General features: G+C 41.2%; 1 protein-coding gene across 1 annotated transcript in view; it reads left to right on the forward strand.

The window, feature by feature from the left end:
• Nucleotides 1–19,158, forward strand: part of Usp30 (ubiquitin specific protease 30) — a 34,098-nt gene extending 14,940 nt beyond the window's left edge. The window contains exons 5-8 of the mRNA XM_080283629.1: nt 8,217–8,357; nt 14,012–14,148; nt 18,113–18,250; nt 18,633–19,158. Of these exons, the coding sequence (XP_080139755.1) occupies nt 8,217–8,357; nt 14,012–14,148; nt 18,113–18,250; nt 18,633–18,729 (513 nt within the window). The 3' untranslated portion in view covers nt 18,730–19,158. The remainder of the gene's footprint in view (nt 1–8,216; nt 8,358–14,011; nt 14,149–18,112; nt 18,251–18,632) is intronic.
• The last annotated feature ends 1,723 nt before the right edge of the window (nt 19,159–20,881 follow it).

Below are 20,881 nucleotides of genomic sequence, written 5' to 3' on the forward strand. Positions count from 1 at the left end.
CAGGTGCTTCATCACGTTCGTCATGAGCTCTTCTCTTGTCTCAAAATGGGAACCCTTCAGCGGAGTTTTGTACATGGGAAATAATCAAAAGTCACAAGGAGGGATGTTTGGTGAGTAGGGAGCCTGCCGGACCTGTGGGATGTTGTGCTTGGCCAAAAATTTCTGACTCAGTTGAGACGAATGGGCAGGGATGTTGTCATGGGGCAGCTTTTAACTTGCTGTTTTCCAAAGGTGTGGTCTCCTCCACCAAACTGCGTCATGAAGACAACGGATAACATCGAGGTAGTAATGTTTGTTGACAATCTGACCTGCTGGTGCATATTTATAATGCACAACACCACGGTAGTTGAAAAAAACTCAATATGCCTTTCGCCTTGCTGCGGACCTTTCGTGCTGTTTTCGGCCAAGGTGACCCTGCTTGCTTCCACTGGGACAACTGTGCTTTGGTTTCTGAGCCATACCCATACACCCAAGTCTATCTCCAATAATAACAGTACCGGTATTCAGAAAGTTTGGATCGCAATTTGCACACTCCGTCATGTCTTGAGCAACGTTTATCCACAGAGCTTGTTGTTCATGTGAAAGGACCTTTGGAACGAAATTGGTGGCAACTCTTCACATGCCCAAATCATCTGTTAAAATTTCTTGTGCTGATCCGTCGTTGATTCCAATTTCAATAGCAATTTCTCTGACAGTCAACTGATGGTTTCCTATGACCAAATTGCAGACTTTCTTCACATTTCAACTCTCCTGCTTGTTGATGGCCTCCCAGGACGTGGATCACTCTCGACTGACATTCGGCCATTTTTGACCCTATTCTCCAACTGATTGGTGAGAAAAAAGGAAGTTGGATACTTTCTGAACAGACTATGTAGTACCATACCGTGGGGTAATTGTGCTATTTTCATTAAGTGTTAATGTCATGGAAACTGCAAGTGTGATTTTCTTCAGTTTACTGCCTTAAGTTGTAGGTATTTGTTTGTAGGTATACTGTGTAGGCAGAGTTACGGTTCAAAATAATATGTAACTTTGCTGATAAATGAGAAAACGTTATGGCACAAAATCCCCACACTTTAAGGCAATCATGCCAGTCTGTATAAATTTAAAGTACTGCATTTTCATGCATAAACACAATTTGCTGATGAAAGTTTAAATCTTCAAACAAACATTGAACAGTGGCGAAAAGAGAACATTGTATTGTACAATATTAGAAAATCATCTAGTGCTGAGAACAGAACATTGTGAAAGTATTTGAAAATTATGTAGCATACACAGATTCAGTGTTATATCCCATGAAACTGTATTGACAGCTTCAAACAAAATTTAGCATGCAATGAGACCCTTGGCACCAAAAGTATTGTTCAATATGAGTCTCCCTTTCACAAACTCAGGTTTCTCTGATTTCAAAATAATCTGTCCTGTAGATGTGACAGCATTGTGTAGGACCTCAGACTTCTTGAAAGTCAAAAACTCGAGTTACACCTTCTGTGATTCTGTTTTACGAAAAAAGCAGACAGTCCATGCCATATGGGGAGGCGGTGGCTGAATTGGTAGAGAGGCGGCCTGCAGTCCTAATGGACCCAGGATCAAATCCTGGCTGGGGCAGGGAACTTTTTAAGGATTTGAATTTCAAAAAAAAAAAAAAAAAAAAAAAAAAAAAAAAAAACAGACTTTCCTGATCTACCAGATGACCCGCTGACATGTCATAAAAATTCCCCTGCTAATACCAGTACACCAGTCCTGTATGAAACAGCCCTAGCATGTATTCAATATGGACGGTGGGTGTTAGTGCCGAAGTGGTCCTGAGCCTTTGCCCAGAGTCGGACACTTAAAAAAAAAAAAAAAATCTGGCTCAATTAATTTGTGTTAACTTGTGTAACTTTCCTATATAATGATGGTCTTTGCCATGGCCTCTACCTAGATATCACATGAGAACACATTCATCCTTTTTTAGCTTGAAGTCGAGGCTTGTAAGTCTCCACCATCTTATTACACGTAAACTAGTTGTTTTCAGTATGTGAAATATGTTCACAGAATTATTATTGCTATTACGTGTATTAATACCATGGTCAAAATTATCCCATACAACCAGGCACAGTTGTCCCATTGGTGCATATAAGGGACTACATGCTATATGTTCAAACCTATAACTTCACATGATTGTCATGACATACCTTATTCTGTCCACAGTTGCTGATGCTAGTTTGAAGTATGCAGGCAGCCTCATTCATTGAGCATCAAACATTGGCATTTCCAGCAAATGTTTTTGTAAAAAATTGATGATAAATAGTTTCCTTGAAAAAGAGTTCATGTAACATGATGAAATTTAGGGATTATGTAGAACATTGAGTAGCAGGTTCAATCCAAATGCTTATACAGTATTTATAAGCACTACTTATATTGGCAACCTTTTGTATAATGAACACTTTCAGGTAGTTGGCACAATTACCCTGGACTTGGTGCAATTACCCCACTGTATTTTAGTAGTAGAAGTCTTAGTAGTAGCCCCAGATTCAGCTGATTGTGAACCCTGTAGACTGCAGGCTGAAGTTGCCCACTTCTTGCAGTTCACCATGCCCCTTTCAAGAGATAGGGAATGGTTAAGGGACATTTGCATAACCATTCAGTGGATCTGCTCTGTTATATCAATGATACTGTGTGAAGGTCCTTCCTTCCAGGATCAGAAAACCACGTACAGTATACTTATCAAGTGAAACCAGTAATAATTGGAGGAAGAAATATTACGGTAGTCCCTTTACACCATTCTTATTGCAACTGACTGATTCCCTGCTTACATATCACAAATGCTTGTACATTTCTTCCTTCCATTGCAGAGTCACCCTAGTGACATTGTAATATGAGTAACTTTTGTGTGAACTTCAAACTGTACTCTGGGCCCCTGCTCCCTGCTCCAAATATATGTGCCTCCCTACAGTTATAGTAGTAATAGCATAAGGATTACAGTAGCATGCCTTTAGCTGTGTTCTCAGTTTCTCATTTTCTCATGTTTATTTTGGTGTGGTTCATTCAATCACTTTTTGTCTGTCATCATTATTTCTCACCTTTATTATCATCTGTAGTACAGTACTGTGTTTGCCATGCAGTACATGCAACACTATACATAACATATCTTGAGTGCAGTTGTAGTACTGTACAGGTATCCATTAATGAGCATTGGGATTTTGTTGCCCAAAACCATTGTTTTAAGTGATTTAGACTAAACTCAAGATGTTATAAAATGGATTCATTAGGGTATATTGCCAGAGGTTCTGAGTTTAGCATGCTGAGGTACTATATTTAATCCCTAAACCAGTAGAAATAAAGTTAATAGCAACCTGAAGCACCACATACTGCCACTGCTGCTATAAACCTTTGTGTAGACAGTTTTATCAAGCATTAGACAGAAGGAAGTCATTATATGAGGTTTGTCCAAAAAGAAAAACTTTTCAGAAACAGATTTATTGCATTACCTCCTACTAAATCAGTCTTGTCTCCTTCAAATTACTCCCCTTCACTGTTCATACAATATTCCCAATGTTTTTTCCAGTTCCGGAATGCGTCCTGGAACGTGTTTTTAGGGATGGTGCACAGTTGTCACAGCGAATTTTCTTCGGTCGCTTCCATCATCTGAAATCAACAACCTTTCAGGGTGGATTTCAGTTTTGAGGGGAAAAAAAACAAAGTCCACAGGGGCCAAATCTGGAGAGTAGGGCAGTTGGGGGATGATAGTCGTCTTGTGCATCACCAGAAAGTTAGGGATAAGAAGTGATATGTGAGCAGGTGTATTGTCATGGTACAGCATGTACGTTTTGTTTGTCCACTCCTCAGGCATCATCCTTTGTACTCCCTCCCTCAAATGCTTCAGTATGGCCAAATAAAATTCTTTATTGACTGTCTGACCATGTGGAACAGACTCATGATGAACAAAGCCCTTCCAATAAAAAAGATGATTATCATCACTCTGATGTGTGGTTTTTGGTCACAGTGATGGTGTTCCAACACACTGCGATGACTGCTGTTTTGTTTTGATATGGTAGCTGTACACCCTTGTTTCGTCACCTGTTACGATATTTTTCAGAAAGTTTTCATCAACATTTGAACAATTAAACAGCTCCTGGCTGACTGTGACATGGTTCTCTTTTGCTCATCTGCCAGCAGACACAGCACAGATTTTGCAGCAACACGATACATCTCCGGTTTTTTGGTTAAAATCTTGTGGCACAAGCTTTTACAGATGCCAACTTCTTTGGAAACTTCATGGGTAGTCAGGCAACAATTTTCTCGGATCAGAGCATGCACTTTTTCACCGTGATTATTGTGTCTTGACATGGAAGGCCTTCCAGATTTGGGATCGTCTTTGGTGAATGATCTCTGAGTTGAACAGCTGAAACCACGTATGACATTGCATACGGCTCAGACAATCATCCCCATAATCCTGTTGCAACATATGAAATGTCTTAACTCAATACCTGCGACGTACATCATATGATGGAAAACTTGTAGCTGCTATGCACATCATATGAGCAAGCTTTTTTGGAAGCTAAAACTGGCGTGCTATATTTCTCTCGTATGTCCTCATTACTTCACCATGGCTGAACTAAGGTAAATAATGATCTCTTATTTGTTTTCCTATACTTTCCATGCGCCCTTTCATTTCATACGAGCAAAAATTATTTTTGAGAATTTTTTTTTTTTCCCGTTTGCTGCAGTTGTTGGGTTAATTAAAGCTTTTCCCAGTTTAAAACAGAATTTCACACAAACACGTTGCTCTTTAACCCCTTAACCGCGGGGCGTCACTTTCGTGACGCTTGGGAGCAAGGGATCATACCGCGGGGCGTCGCTTTTGTGATTCTGTGTTATTTTGAATTCACCCAGGCTTCCAAGTGGGGGCTTGTATCATCTATCAGTACTGCCAATGTCCAACACTAGTCAGCACTCCTAATCTCATCTGTACTTCCATCCATTGTTGACAATTTAGCCATTTCTCCCCATTCTTGACTCCCCTCCCTACCCCCCCTCCATTACACTATCCTCTCGCCTGCCTGGCCGTGCTACGCTAAGTAAATCTTCCCTGGAATTTTTCACTGATTTCATCCATTGAAATAAGCCCTATGCCCTATTCTTATACCAAATAATATATACAAGAAAGAAGAAGGTAAGTGAGAGTGCCATACACCTGGAATTGGCTAATTATCACCTGACAACACCTCACGTGCACTCGTTCGCTAATTTTCGCTGTTTTTTTCCCCTTGAAATATGCCATATAATCTATTTTCGTAATAAGGAGGGAAGGGAGAAGCCTAAGTGATATTTACATTCACCTGGAACTACCTAATTTATAATGTATTGTCCAGATTTCCTGCCAATCATTTCAGTGAAATACATAGCTGTTTCAAGAGCTACGTTGGTAGCACTGAATAACCCCCAAGTAGGCCTCAACCCGGGCCGGCCTTCCTTTATCAGTTCTCTCTCATCTTCCGAAGAGGAGGTACGGCTCATCCTCTTGCTGACTTCAGGGCCTTTTTTCACCCCCATGCAAAGGGCCCTGTGACCTTTACCCTCTACTAAACCTCGTGTGGAAAGAGGTAAAGGGCTGACAATTGATAAAAGAGTGACTACGATCTTTCTATTGAGTAAAACAGTGCAAGTGGAATTGTAAATAATGTGTAAATAATGTGTAAACAGCAAGTGAAAGTAATGAATGTAAATATACGTGAAGAATGGAAAATAGTTTTATAAGTTACTTCAAGTGACAGTGCATACCACAGTGTAAATAAAATAGAAATGTAAATAACGTAAATAAAATAGAGACCGTAAATAGAAATGTAAATGAGTAGTATTATAAGAGTACGAGTATATACCCTAGGAGTAATGAAAGTGAAAGTTTCACTCTAGCATGTCTGAATACTATGAGTTATGAGAGTGAAGATGAAAGTGACATTCACTCTTAATGCCAGTATACAGGACGAGAAAGTGAATGCTACGTATTTTACTGAAAGAAATTGAATCCCTACAGTGACAATAAACTAATACTACTGAAGGAAACTTATGGATAAAGACTGTAGATATATATAAGTGTTATATAGTAATAGAAATATAAAGTGTGAGGGGTTTTATGAATAATAAATGACAGAGTACCAAGAGCGAACTAGCGCAAGTGCGGCGGTCAGACGCGCTCATAATTTTCATTGCTTTCACAGTGGTTTTTTTTTTGGAGTATGGATCCCAAACTACTTGAAAACATAGAGTAGTGTTTATAGTGTTAATATCTGGCTGTGGTAATCATATTACGGGTTTTGGGAAGTGTAAAGTGGAGACTTCGTTACCCAACTTCAGAGGTCTCCACAAGTCCTACGGTAACTGACGAAGGCTTACCAAACATTCCAGGAGAAAGCTGAAGGTATGTGCCATAAACATATATAATTTTAATATTCTAGGACTAATAACTGATTTTTGGCAAATATTTTTTGAGAGTCTGTCGGAGCCCGAGTAACCCCGCAGCACACGCAAAACATCAGTAAACATGCCCGCGGTGTAGGGGTTAAGATCCTTCATTCTTCAGCGTGCAACAAATCACCAAGTGCACTAAACACACATTCAGTTAAGTGCATGTGTCTCGATGACTGATGGGGCATGATGCAGCTAGTGTTAGACCAAAGCCACCGCTATGCAGTGCTCCCGTGACATTCACACTGAGCCAGCTAGTGGGTGCATTGTAATTTATCATTGTAGGGGTGATTATACTTTTCTGTTTTTGTTTTTCCAGTTGAGACTTCTTACTGCTGTATTACAGTGACATACTGATTTCTTGAACAGTTATTGGGTAATGTCTTGGACATTTCATTGCTGCATACGTTTTATTAGCCGTTTTATAAGTTGGATTTGGATTTTTTTTTTTCATCGTAGTAATAAAATATTTGTATTTATTTCACAGTTAGTCATTGGGAAATTTCATTTCATTTGCTAGCATATTTACCTTTTTTAAGTGTTTCAGCATTGTTCTTCAGTATTAGAGTAGAAGGTTGCAGTCTTTAAGGCACTAAAAAAATAACAATAATAAATAAAAAAAAAGCCCCAGAGCTGGTATAGGGTGAAATAACTTTATGCCTCTTCCGTAGTGAATTCTTTAAAATTAATGTAAGCAGTACATAAATTTAACCAAATGATACATCTGTCATAACCATCCATCATCCACTCCAGTACAGGTATTGCCCTTTGAGGAGTATAGTGGACTGAGCCAGGCTACTGAGTTCAAATGGTTAAGGCAAGTGACTAATTGCTTGCCCCCTAGTGGCATTAGATGATCAATAAACCCCAACCACATCTTCAAATGAGACCCTTGTAGACCCCAACCAGTTAGAGTGCCTTAACTTTCTAGACTATTGTGTCTCAAGATTGTAGAGGGAAAATGGGCTAATGCATTACATCAATACACAGCAGGAAGACCCACCATTGTTCTCCAGTGTGTGTGCCAGTGAACTATTCCATAAAGAGAGAGAGAAAAAAATAAAACTGGGGAGTGGTAATGGGGGGAAAAAAAAAGGGGGGGGGGGAGGGAATGATAACAACTTTGGTACTTGTTACTGGTTTAAAAGTGTGTGCAGCAACAAAGAAGTAAATGTATTTTCATTTTTTTCAGTGAGTAATACTCATTCTGTGATTCAGTCTAGTTATTCCTCATTTAACATGCTCTCACCGGATGTTTTTCACTGTAAAGCTGCCAATCAGTACAGGAACACTTTCCATATAATATTCCATTGTTTATTATCAGCCAGTCAGAGTTGAGTTGATTCAACTCATTTTGGTAACTACCTTAGTACTGTGCATCACTTATTTCTTTAAATTCCTCCTGGATAAGTAAATTAGGAGTGTTTTGTCATGTCCCTGCTACCCACCTTTCCTTGGGGGAAGCAGCTTAGGTATATAGATAGTTATATGAGGTGCATTTAGTCACATCAAATACATATTTGTACTAATCTGCAGCCCTGAGTATGGATTTTTTGTTTGAGACTGTACCCCTCACTTAAAGTGATTTAACATAACATGGTAGTTTTTAGGAACATATCTACAGTGTTAGCCGAGTGAAGAATTACTGTATACCACTTCAAGCAGTCAGTTATCTGAGCCAGTCCCTAAATTGTTATTTTTTCAGGGTTAATGTTGAACATATCCATTACTTTAGATTTAAATGTCAGTGTACATTAATGATGCCTTAGCTTCCAGAATGCCTATGTGTCCATATAAAACGTACTGTGTGGCTAGAGAATGGATCAGCAGTCAAGAGACGAGACCATCTTACCTTCCCGGAGTTCCTGGTAATGGACCCCTACACATATACCACTTCCATTACCTCTCAGGTATATTTTTATTAGTTGTCTCTCTTATAGTATGCATGATTTGAACAAAATTTTCCCAGTTTTGAAGATGGGACAGTGGCAGCTCAGAGAGGCATTAATACAGGCAACCCCTGTTATCCGAAGGGGTTACATTAAATAAAGTTAATTTGGATAGTGATTTTTCAGATATTAAAGAACTCATAACATTGGTTATATATACGGTTATGTCCATTGGCCATAGAGGTTTACTTATGTATAACTTCAGTCCCTCCTTCCAAAGTAGGTATCTAATTATAATACAGTATACTCATTTACACATTCCATTAGCACAATACTTGCAACAGAATTTGAATAACATTGAATAACACATGGGTTTTATGAGATTATGTCTGTGAGTGCATTTAAGCACTTGGGTAGTGTGATGAGTAAGGCTGGAAGTTGAGAGGATAAAGTGCTTGAAAAGTCACAATGCGGAGGGAACGTTGCTGGTTCTTTGAAAGCAGTGATAAGAAATTGGGAGGTGAGCATGGAAGTAGAAAAGTCATAGCATGACAGTACAGTATTGTGATACCAAATCTAACATAAGGAAGGGAAGGTTGGACTTTGCTGGAAGGACAAGTCAAGTGTTAGAGCAGTGGAAGTGATTTATTTGAAAGGAGCAGATGGCGTTACAGGGAGAGACAGACTGACAGATGAAGTGGGAAGCATTGTGATGTGGATGTGGATGTGGATGTGATAGAAAGTGCCAGGAGAAATACATTGAGGTGGTTTGGTCATGTGGGGAGGATGGATAATGAGAGATTAACGAGGAGAGTGTATGTAAGTGAGATGGAGGACGGGAGAGGGAAGGGGAAAAAAGGATGAGATGGAGGGATGGAGTGGAGAGGTACTGGTATATGAGAGAGGAGGGGATGAGTTGGGGGATGGCAGCACACTGGCAAGGGACAGGGTGACATAAAGATGATTTGTTTGTGGCCATCCCTTATAGGATTAAGGTGTCTGGCTGTAGATAAATAGATAGATGTAAGGTTACTCAGGTGTGACTATATTCATCCCCCACTTCGAGGTACATGTCCAGCCAGAAGTACACACTTATAGAAGCACAAGACTTGCAGCAGAATTTAGATAAGTCAATAACACATGGGTTAAATGGGGTTATTTCCAGTAGCCATACGGTGGAGGGCTATTATGTTTGACTTTAGCCACCTCCCAAGCACGTATCCAGTCATAATTACACACAGAACCACAGCACCAGCAACAGAATGTGGATAACACTCAGTAACACATGGGCTATATGGGGCTGTGTCAAATGGCCATAGAAGGCTATTCCCAGATAAACAGGAAGAATGAGTCATTTAAAGGGTTTGATACAAAAAATACAGCACAGGCACACTTTGTAAACAGTTGACAGGGCATTTCTTTGTCTGTCATGCTGTTTTTGTTTTACTTAATTTTTTTTTGGAGGGGAGGGGGGATTCAGAAAAATGGGAATGCTGATTGAGATAAAGGAGTTTCTTTGCAAAAAATGGCAATTCCGGTAAGTGGAAGTTCAGATATTGCTCACTCAGGTACTAGGGATTGCCTGTAACTGGTATTTGCATTGCCAGAAACTTATCTTCTCCATTATGAATTATGGATGCTGTTGCTTAGCTCTTGTCTGTCTGGATGAGCAGACCTTTCAGCTACACTCAACCCTCGGCTATCACTCCCAATTGGTCCTGCTATGGCTGCACTATAGCCGAAACCATGATAGCCGAATTGAAGAACTTATGGAAATAATTCAAATTGGTGCCATGACCTCAATCTTTACCCCTAAGATACCCATTTTGTACCACATATTAACATACAATAGTCCAAAAATGAGCATTTTTTATGATGTGATCATGATTCTTATAAATACCCCTCACAGTTCATTCACTGATGTTATATTTCTTCCCCATACTTTGTTTGGTCTCACCATTGTCTATAAGTTTCACATTTCCAGTTTATCTGCATAACTTAGGTTCTTCCTTTTCTTTTATTTCCCTGCCAGGTACCGCAGCATTATGTTGGGTGATGGTAGTGGGACAGGGAGGGGGTACGTTGGCCATGGTCATATCATTAAAGAGGTTATTGTTCTCGCTGTCACTGTTCACGGTCTGAGGGTGCGCACTTGAATGGTTTGGCGGGCAGGAGACTCGGCCGGGCGGCCAATCAGCGCTTGGCTGGCGCTGACGTCACACGACCTATCATGGAATGAAGCTTTTGTTGGCTGGGCGGAGCACCGGAGCCTGGCCTTCTTGAAAATTTCGAGCATTTCCAGTGCGTGATAGCGGGCATTTAGCGCGTGATAAAGGTATTTGGGTAGTTTTTTATATAGGTGTGATAGCAAGATATGCTATAGCGGAACCCGTGATAGCCGAGGGTTGAGTGTACAAGTAAATAACTGCTTCTGCATGGCTGTACTGCTGGTACAGTAATGTACAGTACGTACACCATGTAGAGATCTGATGCCCCATTGTGGCTAACAGCACCTCACCAGAGCCAGACCTGGGTGTTTCTCACAGAGGTGCAGGGAAATAGGAGGAGACTTGGTATGGACCCATGGGACTGCAGGAAAGGTGTTTTAAGGGGATGGTTGAAATCAGATGTGGTCCTACTGCTTTTAATTTTGTGTGTTTGCTTTGATTTTTAAATTTTTTGGGGTGATATCTCTGTTTTAAGGATTTGTGTTTTGGAGACTCATTGATGCTTCATATTGTCTTTGGTTGTTTGCTTGTTCCTTCCTGCTGGGGATGTTTTTATTGCTGTTCAGTAGCGTTTGTGACTTAGAGTGAGGCATTGGATGCGTGGATATTTCTTAATGTTTTCCAAAAGTTGCCATTGTTTTTTCTGATCAAGAGTGTTTTTTTCCCATATACTGGAAGTAGCTGTGACTAGTAATTTTCATAAAAAATTCCAAAGATGGAGAGAAGTATGGAGTCTGAAGGTCTCTATCAAGAAGATAAAAGCCATGATTTATAGGTGTGACACTGGGCTGGTTATGGATTCAGATACTGTAACTGGCCACGTGCTGTATTAGGAAGGGTGTCAGTAGTACGGGTAATAGTTTTTTTCTCTACTGGATGCAAACATTGGGTTCAGAAGAGATGTAGTGAAGTGTGTGGCAGTGTCAGGACTCCATATTATAATAATACAAATCATAATAGATAGGAACACAAATATGTAGTCTTAAAGGTAGTCAAGGTGTGGGAATAGGAAATATGTCAGCAAGAGTTAGCCAAAGGAAATGACATTAGCACCTCTCCAGCACAGTAGCTCACAAACAGTGCCTCGTGACCACACACACACACACACACACACACACACACACACACACACACACACACACACACACACACACACACACACACACACACACACACACACACACACACACACACACACACACACACACACACACACACACACACACACACACACACACACACACACACACACACACACACACACACACACACACACACACACACACACACACACACACACACACACACACACACACACACACACACACACACACACACACACACACACACACACACACACACACACACACACACACACACACACACACACACACACACACACACACACACACACACACACACACACACACACACACACACACACACACACACACACACACACACACACACACACACACACACACACACACACACACACACACACACACACACACACACACACACACACACACACACACACACACACACACACACACACACACACACACACACACACACACACACACACACACACACACACACACACACACACACACACACACACACACACACACACACACACACACACACACACACACACACACACACACACACACACACACACACACACACACACACACACACACACACACACACACACACACACACACACACACACACACACACACACACACACACACACACACACACACACACACACACACACACACACACACACACACACACACACACAGAGGTTTCTAGAACATTTCGACTATAGTGTAGGCCACATGACTCAAGCCCTCCTAGACAAGAATGCAGGGATTAGAAAGTGAGAAAGGGGATAGCCATAGAACCAAAAGGTTGTTCAGAGAGGGAGAGAGAGAAGGGGTCTAACGAGACAAGTCTGGGAGGTAACAGCGGGACTCTGCCTTATACTTCACTCGTGTGTGGGAGACTTTAGTTAATCTTTTCAAGAGAATAAAATTATACATAGTCCCATACTCATCTTTACCTCTCCTGTCATTGCATGACAATGGGAACTAAGATTATCTACTTACAAACCTACTCATGTATAACTACCTCTCGTCCAAGAGCATAACTTACACATAACTGATCTACAAAACACACTACAATTAGTTATGAAGTTACTACAAGAGGTTGGCAATGTTTTTCCAGTGTAGTAATCATAGATATAAGGGCACAGCCAGACCACTTGCTGGTAGGCCAGTAAGATCCTTGTTGGGAGGAGATGAGTCACTGGAAATTGTGGATAGATTCTTCTACCTCTTTGATGTCATCACTGAAGGGGATGGTGGCAAATAGTGTTCCATTGCAGGGCTGTGTAGGACTTAGAAAAGTTCAGAGAAATGTTACCTATCTTGATGTCTCAAATGTTCTCATTTTCCACAAAAGGGGAAGTGTTTAGTATGTTTAGTACCTTTGTTTAAAGAAGGTCATTCTATATTGCAGCAAAATATGGGGTATAAAAGAGAAGATATAGTGAGAATGAAATGAAATTATATAAGACTGATCAGATGGAGTTAGTAAGCAAAGCTTGATGATGGAATGTACAGTACTCAGAAGCATGGAGAAGGTGGCTGGGAGTGGAAGACATCAGCAAGGAGAATAGAAGGAATGAGACTGAAATGGCATGGACATGTTAAAAGGATGGGCCCCGGGAGGTGGCTGAAGAGGTGTAGAAGTATATGAGAGTATAGAGGTACTGGGCTGTTGACGGAGAGGTAGACCGAGGAAAACATAGCACGAGATGTTGTGTACTGACTTTAGATCTAGAGTTATCACTAGAGAATTGACACAGAAACGAACTAGATGGATGATTGCTAGTAAGTGAACCTGTCTTACCTATGCTACATAAAAAACAGACAAAAATGAAAATGACAAGTAAATATTCTTGTTGTGGTTGGTGGTGGCGACCATCATCCACTCACTTGATGTAGTGCTGTCTACTTCCTTAGCCTTTATCATTCTTTTCCTGTGCTTGCCCTCCTCTCTTCCTATTTCTCCCATCTTTCCTGTCACTTCTCATTGCTTTTCTTTCCTTTACACATGGCTTTACATTGAGTGACAAGCCAACTGGTTTCCTGTAAGCCAAGAAACCATTTACAACGCTGGGTGGTAGCCATACAACCAAACCATATGTGCTCCCTACGTGTCAGCAAGTGGGTTAGTGCCCCTCCCTGTAAAACAAATAACTCACAGTCAAATGGCCACTCCTTACGGGATTATGGCGTCTGGCAATAGATAGATAGATAGTGTCTGCATTTCGTTTATAGTCTCACCAGTATCAACAAGACAGATAATTGTAACTTTTTGATCATTGAGTATCATATTCCTGAAAAGTCTTAGAGTATCTTTGATTCTTAGGGCAATCATAAACCCAGAGGTGGAAGCCAGCAATGCAGCTCAACCCCCAGCGTTACTGGTGCCACTGAATCCAGTTACCATCATTCCCTTTCCTCTATCATCAGTCAGAGTGCCACAGCATCATTCCAGGAACCCAGGTTTGTTGGACATATACTTTGTTTGTTCCTAATTACAGTGATAGAACTGTACAGCTGTCAGAGGTTTGTATAACCCTTGTTGGATGGAGTTTAAAGGTAGTTTAGGGTTCCCAGTCCAGACAAGACCATCAACTAGTATCTTTTGAAGATTCATTCCTTCTCAACGCTTGAGATACCTGCATGGAAAGAAATAATAATTTGCTGTGAATCTGCACTTAGACTTTTATTTTATGTACCTGTTGCTGAGTGTTTGGCTTAAGATTGAACGTACACTCTGCATGTTACCTGGGTTGTAAGAGTATTTACCAGGTCAATAATAACCAGTCACCAATTACTTAGTGGATGGATGGGGTTGTGAGATTGGTTCAAGCAGAGATTGTGAAGGTAGGAGTTGTAGTTGTTGTTGTTGTTGTTGTTGCTCAGCTCTGGTCTGTGTGATTGAATGGACCAGTCAACTGCAGGTAAGCAACTGCTCTTGTGGGGTTGTCTTATAGGTTCCCTACACTGTTGATGTTGTGTCTGCATCTTAGTGTGGTGTGTACTGTGTAGTGCTCCATTATTTGTGTTATTTTGTATGGGCCTATTAACCCCTAAAACGCGGGGCATCGCGTTTGCGACGCTCGCCGAAAAGGACATAACAGCGGAGCATCGCGTTTGCGATTTGAGTTAATTTTGAATAAACGCAGGCAAGGATGTTCCAGCTGGTATTGTCTATCAGTACCACCACCCTTTAGCTACAATTAGCATACTTTACCTTTGTACTACTGACCTCCGTTGTTGCCAAGTATCGCATTGTTTCCCCCCTCCCCCCCCCACCACGGCCCGGCCAGCCTGGCTGTGATACATGGCAGCGCTCTGACTGCTCAGAACTGTAAATATGCGCTCTCCTCTCACAAGTAGCTTATACTAATAGGAAACGCTTTTTTCCCGAGTTGTAACACTAGCTTTTTTTCGCACGGTTTGCCCCTGTTTAGCGTCAGTTTACCGCAGGCTTTCAAAGTGACATTATGGCGAGTTCTAGCTCTTCCGAGTCAGTGTGAGAGGCCGAGAGGAACAAGAATAAAGTGACGGACGTAAGGCAGAATAAAAAGCGCGCTGCGGTGATCTCTTGGGAAGTACTGTAATATGATTGAAAATAATGTAGTATATGTGTTTTTAGCTGTGAAAATGGAAATGTTTGTTGAGTGACGGGAAGACCGCCGCCGCGCTGCATGTCGGCCGTACGCTTCGTTGATTTTAGCCTTATTTTCAGTGCTTATTGTACAAATACGGATTCCAAAATACCTGTACGTTGTAGTATAAAGTTTACTGTGACAGAATGAGGCTGTGGTAGAGGGGAAACCGGGTTGCTGGAGGTGTGAAAGTGAAGATTTTGTTACCCAACTTTGCAAGTCTCCACAAGTCCTTGGGTAGTCCACGAAGGCTCAACACCTGTCTCTGGAGAAAGCTGAATGTAAGTACTATCTGCCATATCAAGTATAATGTTCTAGGGTTAATCTCTGATTTTTGGCTAATATTTTCCTACTGGTACTCAGACCGCAATCGAACGCCGCCACCGGGGGGGGGGGGGCTGTCGATGGCCGCGCATTACGGGTTAAACAAGTTGGGCACGTGTTATCTGTGAATCCATACAACCCAGTTCTAAGCTGGTAGCTGAGGAGGGCTGGGTGATGTCCTGCTCTAGGCCTAGCAAAATCAGCACAATCATTTCAGTTGAAGGACACCTCTGATGGGTAGATGCCAGAAGGGGGGGCATATAGTGTTCTGATCAAGGTCTTGTATTGCCTAACCACTGCATGGTCACAAGAGCAGAGCGCTTAGATACGTCTTCACTGTACGAGACCCACGGGAGAGAATGAGAGAGCAATGGTAGGCATGGTGCATCATTGATGAACATGCTTGGTGTTTCATTTGCTCAGGACTTGTCTTGGAAAGATCATATTACATCTCTTGTAAAATCTGCTTCCAAGCGATTGGGTGTGCTAAGCCGACTCCGTTCCTTCTTTGCCTCTGCACAATTGTTGACACTATACTGGGGTTTCATCCGCCCCTGTGTCGAGTACAACTCTCATGTGTTGGGAGGCTCCCCACATACAGCTCTTCTCAATAGGGTGGAGTCAAAGGCTTTTCGTCTCATTAACTCTCCTCCTCTTACTGACTCCCTTCAACCTCTGTCTCTTCTCCGCAGTGTTCCATCTTTATCTCTTTTCTGTCACTACTTCTATGGTCACTGTTCCTCTGAACTGTCTGCATGCATTCCTCCACTTCTACGACGGGCGCGTAGCACCCATCTAGCAGCAAACTCTCATCCCTTTTCTGTCCAGCTCTCTAATGCAAGAGTTAACCGTTATTCCCAGTCCTTCATTTATGCAACAGGTCAACTCTGGAACTGTCTCCCTCTGTCTGTATTTCCTGCTGCCTACGATCTCCAGTCTTTCAAACGCAGTGTGTCCAGGCATCTCGAAATGAATGGATCTTGAATTTGGCTCTCTCTTGTATTTTGTTTTTCTCTTGGAAGGAACAGTTTTGCGGGCTCATTGCCTTTGGTTCCTTCTTCCTCACAAAAAAAAAAAAAAAAAAAAAGTGGGCCACTTCCTCAATGCATTCTGATTGGCTGGTGTGTTGCAGGGTTTTCCCCGGCGCCAGTTGGCTACCTCGTTTGAGCTGGATATTGCATAGAACTGCCAGTTGCTTCCTGTTTTGCTGCCAGATATTGCATTGGACTGGATATTGTGATGCTGGATAATTGAGAGTTCACTGTATCTTGTTTATATTTTTTCTTGGAGGGAGCAGCTTGTGGGCATGTAGCCATTGGTTCCTTCTTTCTTGCACATAAAAAAAAAGTGTACTGACATACTGTGATGAGTGTGAAGATAGGGAGTAAAGAAGACTGTCATGGGTGTGTGGTAGATTGAGTCAAAGGTAGATGTTTTTTTTCTGATTCATTCTCAGCTTAGGGCACTTTTACAAACAGATTTAACAAAACTCATCACCGTAACCATCTTTTATATCCTATCTATGTCAGAAGTAGGTGAGAGGTTTCAGATTTTACATCCAGAAACAAAGAAAACATTAAAAAACAAGCCCCATTTTGATACAGAACGACCAAGACACCCCCGTGTCAGGCCTGGGAAGCTTGTGGAAGAGCAAAGACATAGAGAAACAAATACTGTATTCCAGCTGTAGGGCAATGAATCATATTTCCACATTCTGACATATTGCATAGAGGGTGACAGTGAGTTTAAGTTAATGTGGCCATGATGATTGACAAACATATGCAGTATGACAGTTTGCAGTTTACCATCAGTTCAGTTAAACACCTCCAATAGCTAGGCTTTATAGCCACCTTGCCATTTCAGGTCTACAAGATGTGAGACCACCACATATAAATGGTAATCTCACATGCAAGCCCGCAGTGGCAAGGTGGCAACGAGGCTTCACTTTTAGAGTTGTTTACTCAAGCTGATGGTACTGTATATTGCACCTGATGGCATATTGCAAACTGTCATTTTACATATATATACTGTATGTCAACCATCGTGGCTACATTAACTTAATAAACTCACTGTCACCTGCATTGCAATGGGCTGGGGTGTGGAAATCCAAAAGGAAGCATCGCAATATGTGGTGATCTCACGTGAAAATTGTGCCATAAAGTAATTTGCTGACAGATGAGGCATGTGTAAGCCTCAGAACATGAGTGTTGCTTTCAGACAGGGAAAAAGCCATTGACTGCATCAGAGGAAAAGCATGCCTTACAAAATAATCTGAGACTAGTAATGAACCCACTTGTCAGCTCTCATGAGTCCAGAATGATTCCACCAGCTTCCACTTCTAATGCTTATGTGGTGTTGGAAGTGGTTGAATAATGATTTCCTGTGGCTGCTTACAAAAAAGAGAGAGACAAGATTGAATAACTCCTTGAACCATATGATTGACTGGACCTCTCTTCTCTTCCCCACAGCTCTCTGGTGAATGTGACGCGATTGAAGTATGAACAGTTGTACCGTTTAAGAGCGGTCATTGTACACGTTGGTGATGTCTTCTGTGGACACTTTGTCACATATCGCCGTGGACCCATTGGCTCATGTGCTGAGAACAGGTCAGTTTTCTGTTATCTTGTTCATGTCATATGTACATCCTGCAGAAATAGTAATACAGGTACACTATATTGTAATCTTGAGTGTGTACAAGAATGCCAGCAAACCATCATGTGAGCCATAGTTCCAGTCACTGTCAACAAAACATACAAAGAGGAACTGCAATACAGTATTTTCCAGAAGTAATGTACATTTTCTTTTACCTTTTAGCATTTGGAGCTGGTGTGTATTTGTTCATTAACTATTTCACTGCCTTTAAAGAAATCATTTTTTGGAAAGTGGGGACATAAGCTAGTTGGAATACAGTAGTGCCTAGCACATTGTCTGTATTAAACCTGATGTATAATTTAAAAAACTAACTTATTTTCTTTATTTTCTTCACAGATGGTTTTACACATCAGACCTACTTGTCAGGGAAGCTAGTTTGGAGGAAGTTCAGAAAGCCAATGCCTATATGATCATATATGAAAAAGCAATATAGCTAGTTGCCTGTCACATTTTCTGTGACCTTGTACACTTTGTTTTTTGATACTGCACTGGTATGTATAAATGATACAGTATATTGTACAAGGCTATGGTAACAGGCACACCTATTCAGTATCACTTACCAGGATAGAGATGGAGTTCAGTGATATTAGTGAGTAGTTTGTCTGTACCTTTTAAGTTTCCATCCAGTATGCTTCATACAGTGAGTGCTTATTAGGAAGTGAAGCCATGTCAATCCTGTAAAGTATGGTACTTAATATTACTTACAGTACAGGACTAGGAAAAGATGTACCCAATTTGAAGAAAAAAAAAATAATAAGTATATAAATAGTTGAGCCAGTGGCCATTTAAAAGCACGCTGATGTATATTCTGCTATTAGCTTAAAGAATATGTGCCAACTTAGTTTCCAAGATTATGTCATAGGTCTGGTTCAGTACCAGTAAAATAATCTGAAATTAATAGTCACTTGTTTTAATGCCTTAGTTGACACATAATTTTACTGTCAAACACAAGTGATCCAACTATGTATTGCAGGTTGTAGTTCCTTGAGAGGGTACAGTACTTTCAAATAATTGTAGTTTAAAGTACTGGACAGTAGAGTGGAAGAAGGCTGTGATTGTGCCATTATACAAAAGTATGTGTACAATGCTGTTGAATGGAGAATAACTTGAATTGGTGAGGTACAATGGTGTGGTAACAGAAAGGAGGAGTTGTTAATCAACCCCAGCCAGTCTAGCTGAACAGATCCATCAACCGCAGGCAAGTAGTTGCCTCCGACAAGGTTGTCCCATGCAGTAAATCGATGTTCCCTTTGGGCTGACAACGCCTCACCACAGTGAGGTGTGAGTGGAATTACTGTACTTGGAGGCTTGGTTTCTGGATGGATGCTGTTTCTGTCTCACCATCCAGTTAATTGGGGCACCACTTCACTCCGTAAATTGATTACAGTAGTGTATTTGGTTGCCACCATGTGTTGATAATGGTTTCCTAAGTTACAGAAAAGCATAAGCATGTCCCTCTACCTGAAGTGGAAAGAGAGTAATAAAAGTGACAGGAAGGAGAGGAAGTAGGAAGAGATGAGGGCAGACACAGACAGAATGAACAAATATAGACAGCAGAGTGGCACAGGGAAGGAAAGTGGCTGGTGTTAAAAATGCCGTGGCACAAAACAGAGACCTAAGTGTGCATGAAGGTGTGTTAGTGCCCATATTAACTCATGGTTGTGAGACATTGGTTTGGCATGAAAACAAAAGGTCAAGAGTAAGAACAGTGGAAGCGGGATTATTGAGGAATGTGTATGGAGTACACAGAGTGTATAGCATAAGACATGCTGTGAAAGATGTTAAAGAGGATGTGCTTAGATAGTATGAAATAATCATTTGGAGAGAATGGATGAGTACATTTGAAGGTGGGAAGAAGCACCTTAGTCCAAAATGGTGTATGAATTAGTTAAATGAGTATGTGAGAAAGCAAGGTGTGGAGGTTGATAAGGTGAAAGGGATCAAGTTGGTTGAATGAATTATGTATGGAGGAGCACTTGACAAGGATATAGCATCTCTTTTTTTTTTTTTTAACTGGATAGTTGACAGACTGACTATCTGGCATGTAATGTGAAGCACATCTAAAATGTGAAAAAAAATAAAAATAAAAATGTAGATGGTAGATGGCTAGGCCTGTGAAGTAGAACCAGAAATCTAGGGATCTTGAATGGTGAATGACTGGTCCATTTCAGTGAACATCTTGTTGATAGTCCTCCTGTTATCGTGCTTTCTCATTCCTTGTTTTCTGTACTCTACTCGTCCCATCTTTAAAGTGAGAAAGAGGTTAGGATGATGATGGTGATGAAGTAGTTCAGCTACTCAAGCTCTTTCATTACTTTCATGTACAGTATATTAACAGTTATATGTCAGTTGTTTTTTATGCAAACTAACACAGTTGGCAGGGGGAGAGGATGAACACTAAGTCATCACAGTTGTGTTGCAACCTAGCCTTAACTATTGTTACTATGTACTGTACTGCATTGGTGTTGCCAAGGAGCCTACACATTGTGGCACTGTGCACCCTGAGTAAAGCAGCTGTGATGTCCACTCAGAGCCAAACCTCCTCATATTTCCTTGTGCCTCACTCTGGGAAGGACCCTGGTCCA

Source organism: Coenobita brevimanus, chromosome 98 (genome assembly GCF_032717465.1).
Source record: "Coenobita brevimanus isolate Jiangsu-jjx chromosome 98, ASM3271746v2, whole genome shotgun sequence".
NCBI lineage: Eukaryota > Metazoa > Arthropoda > Malacostraca > Decapoda > Coenobitidae > Coenobita > Coenobita brevimanus.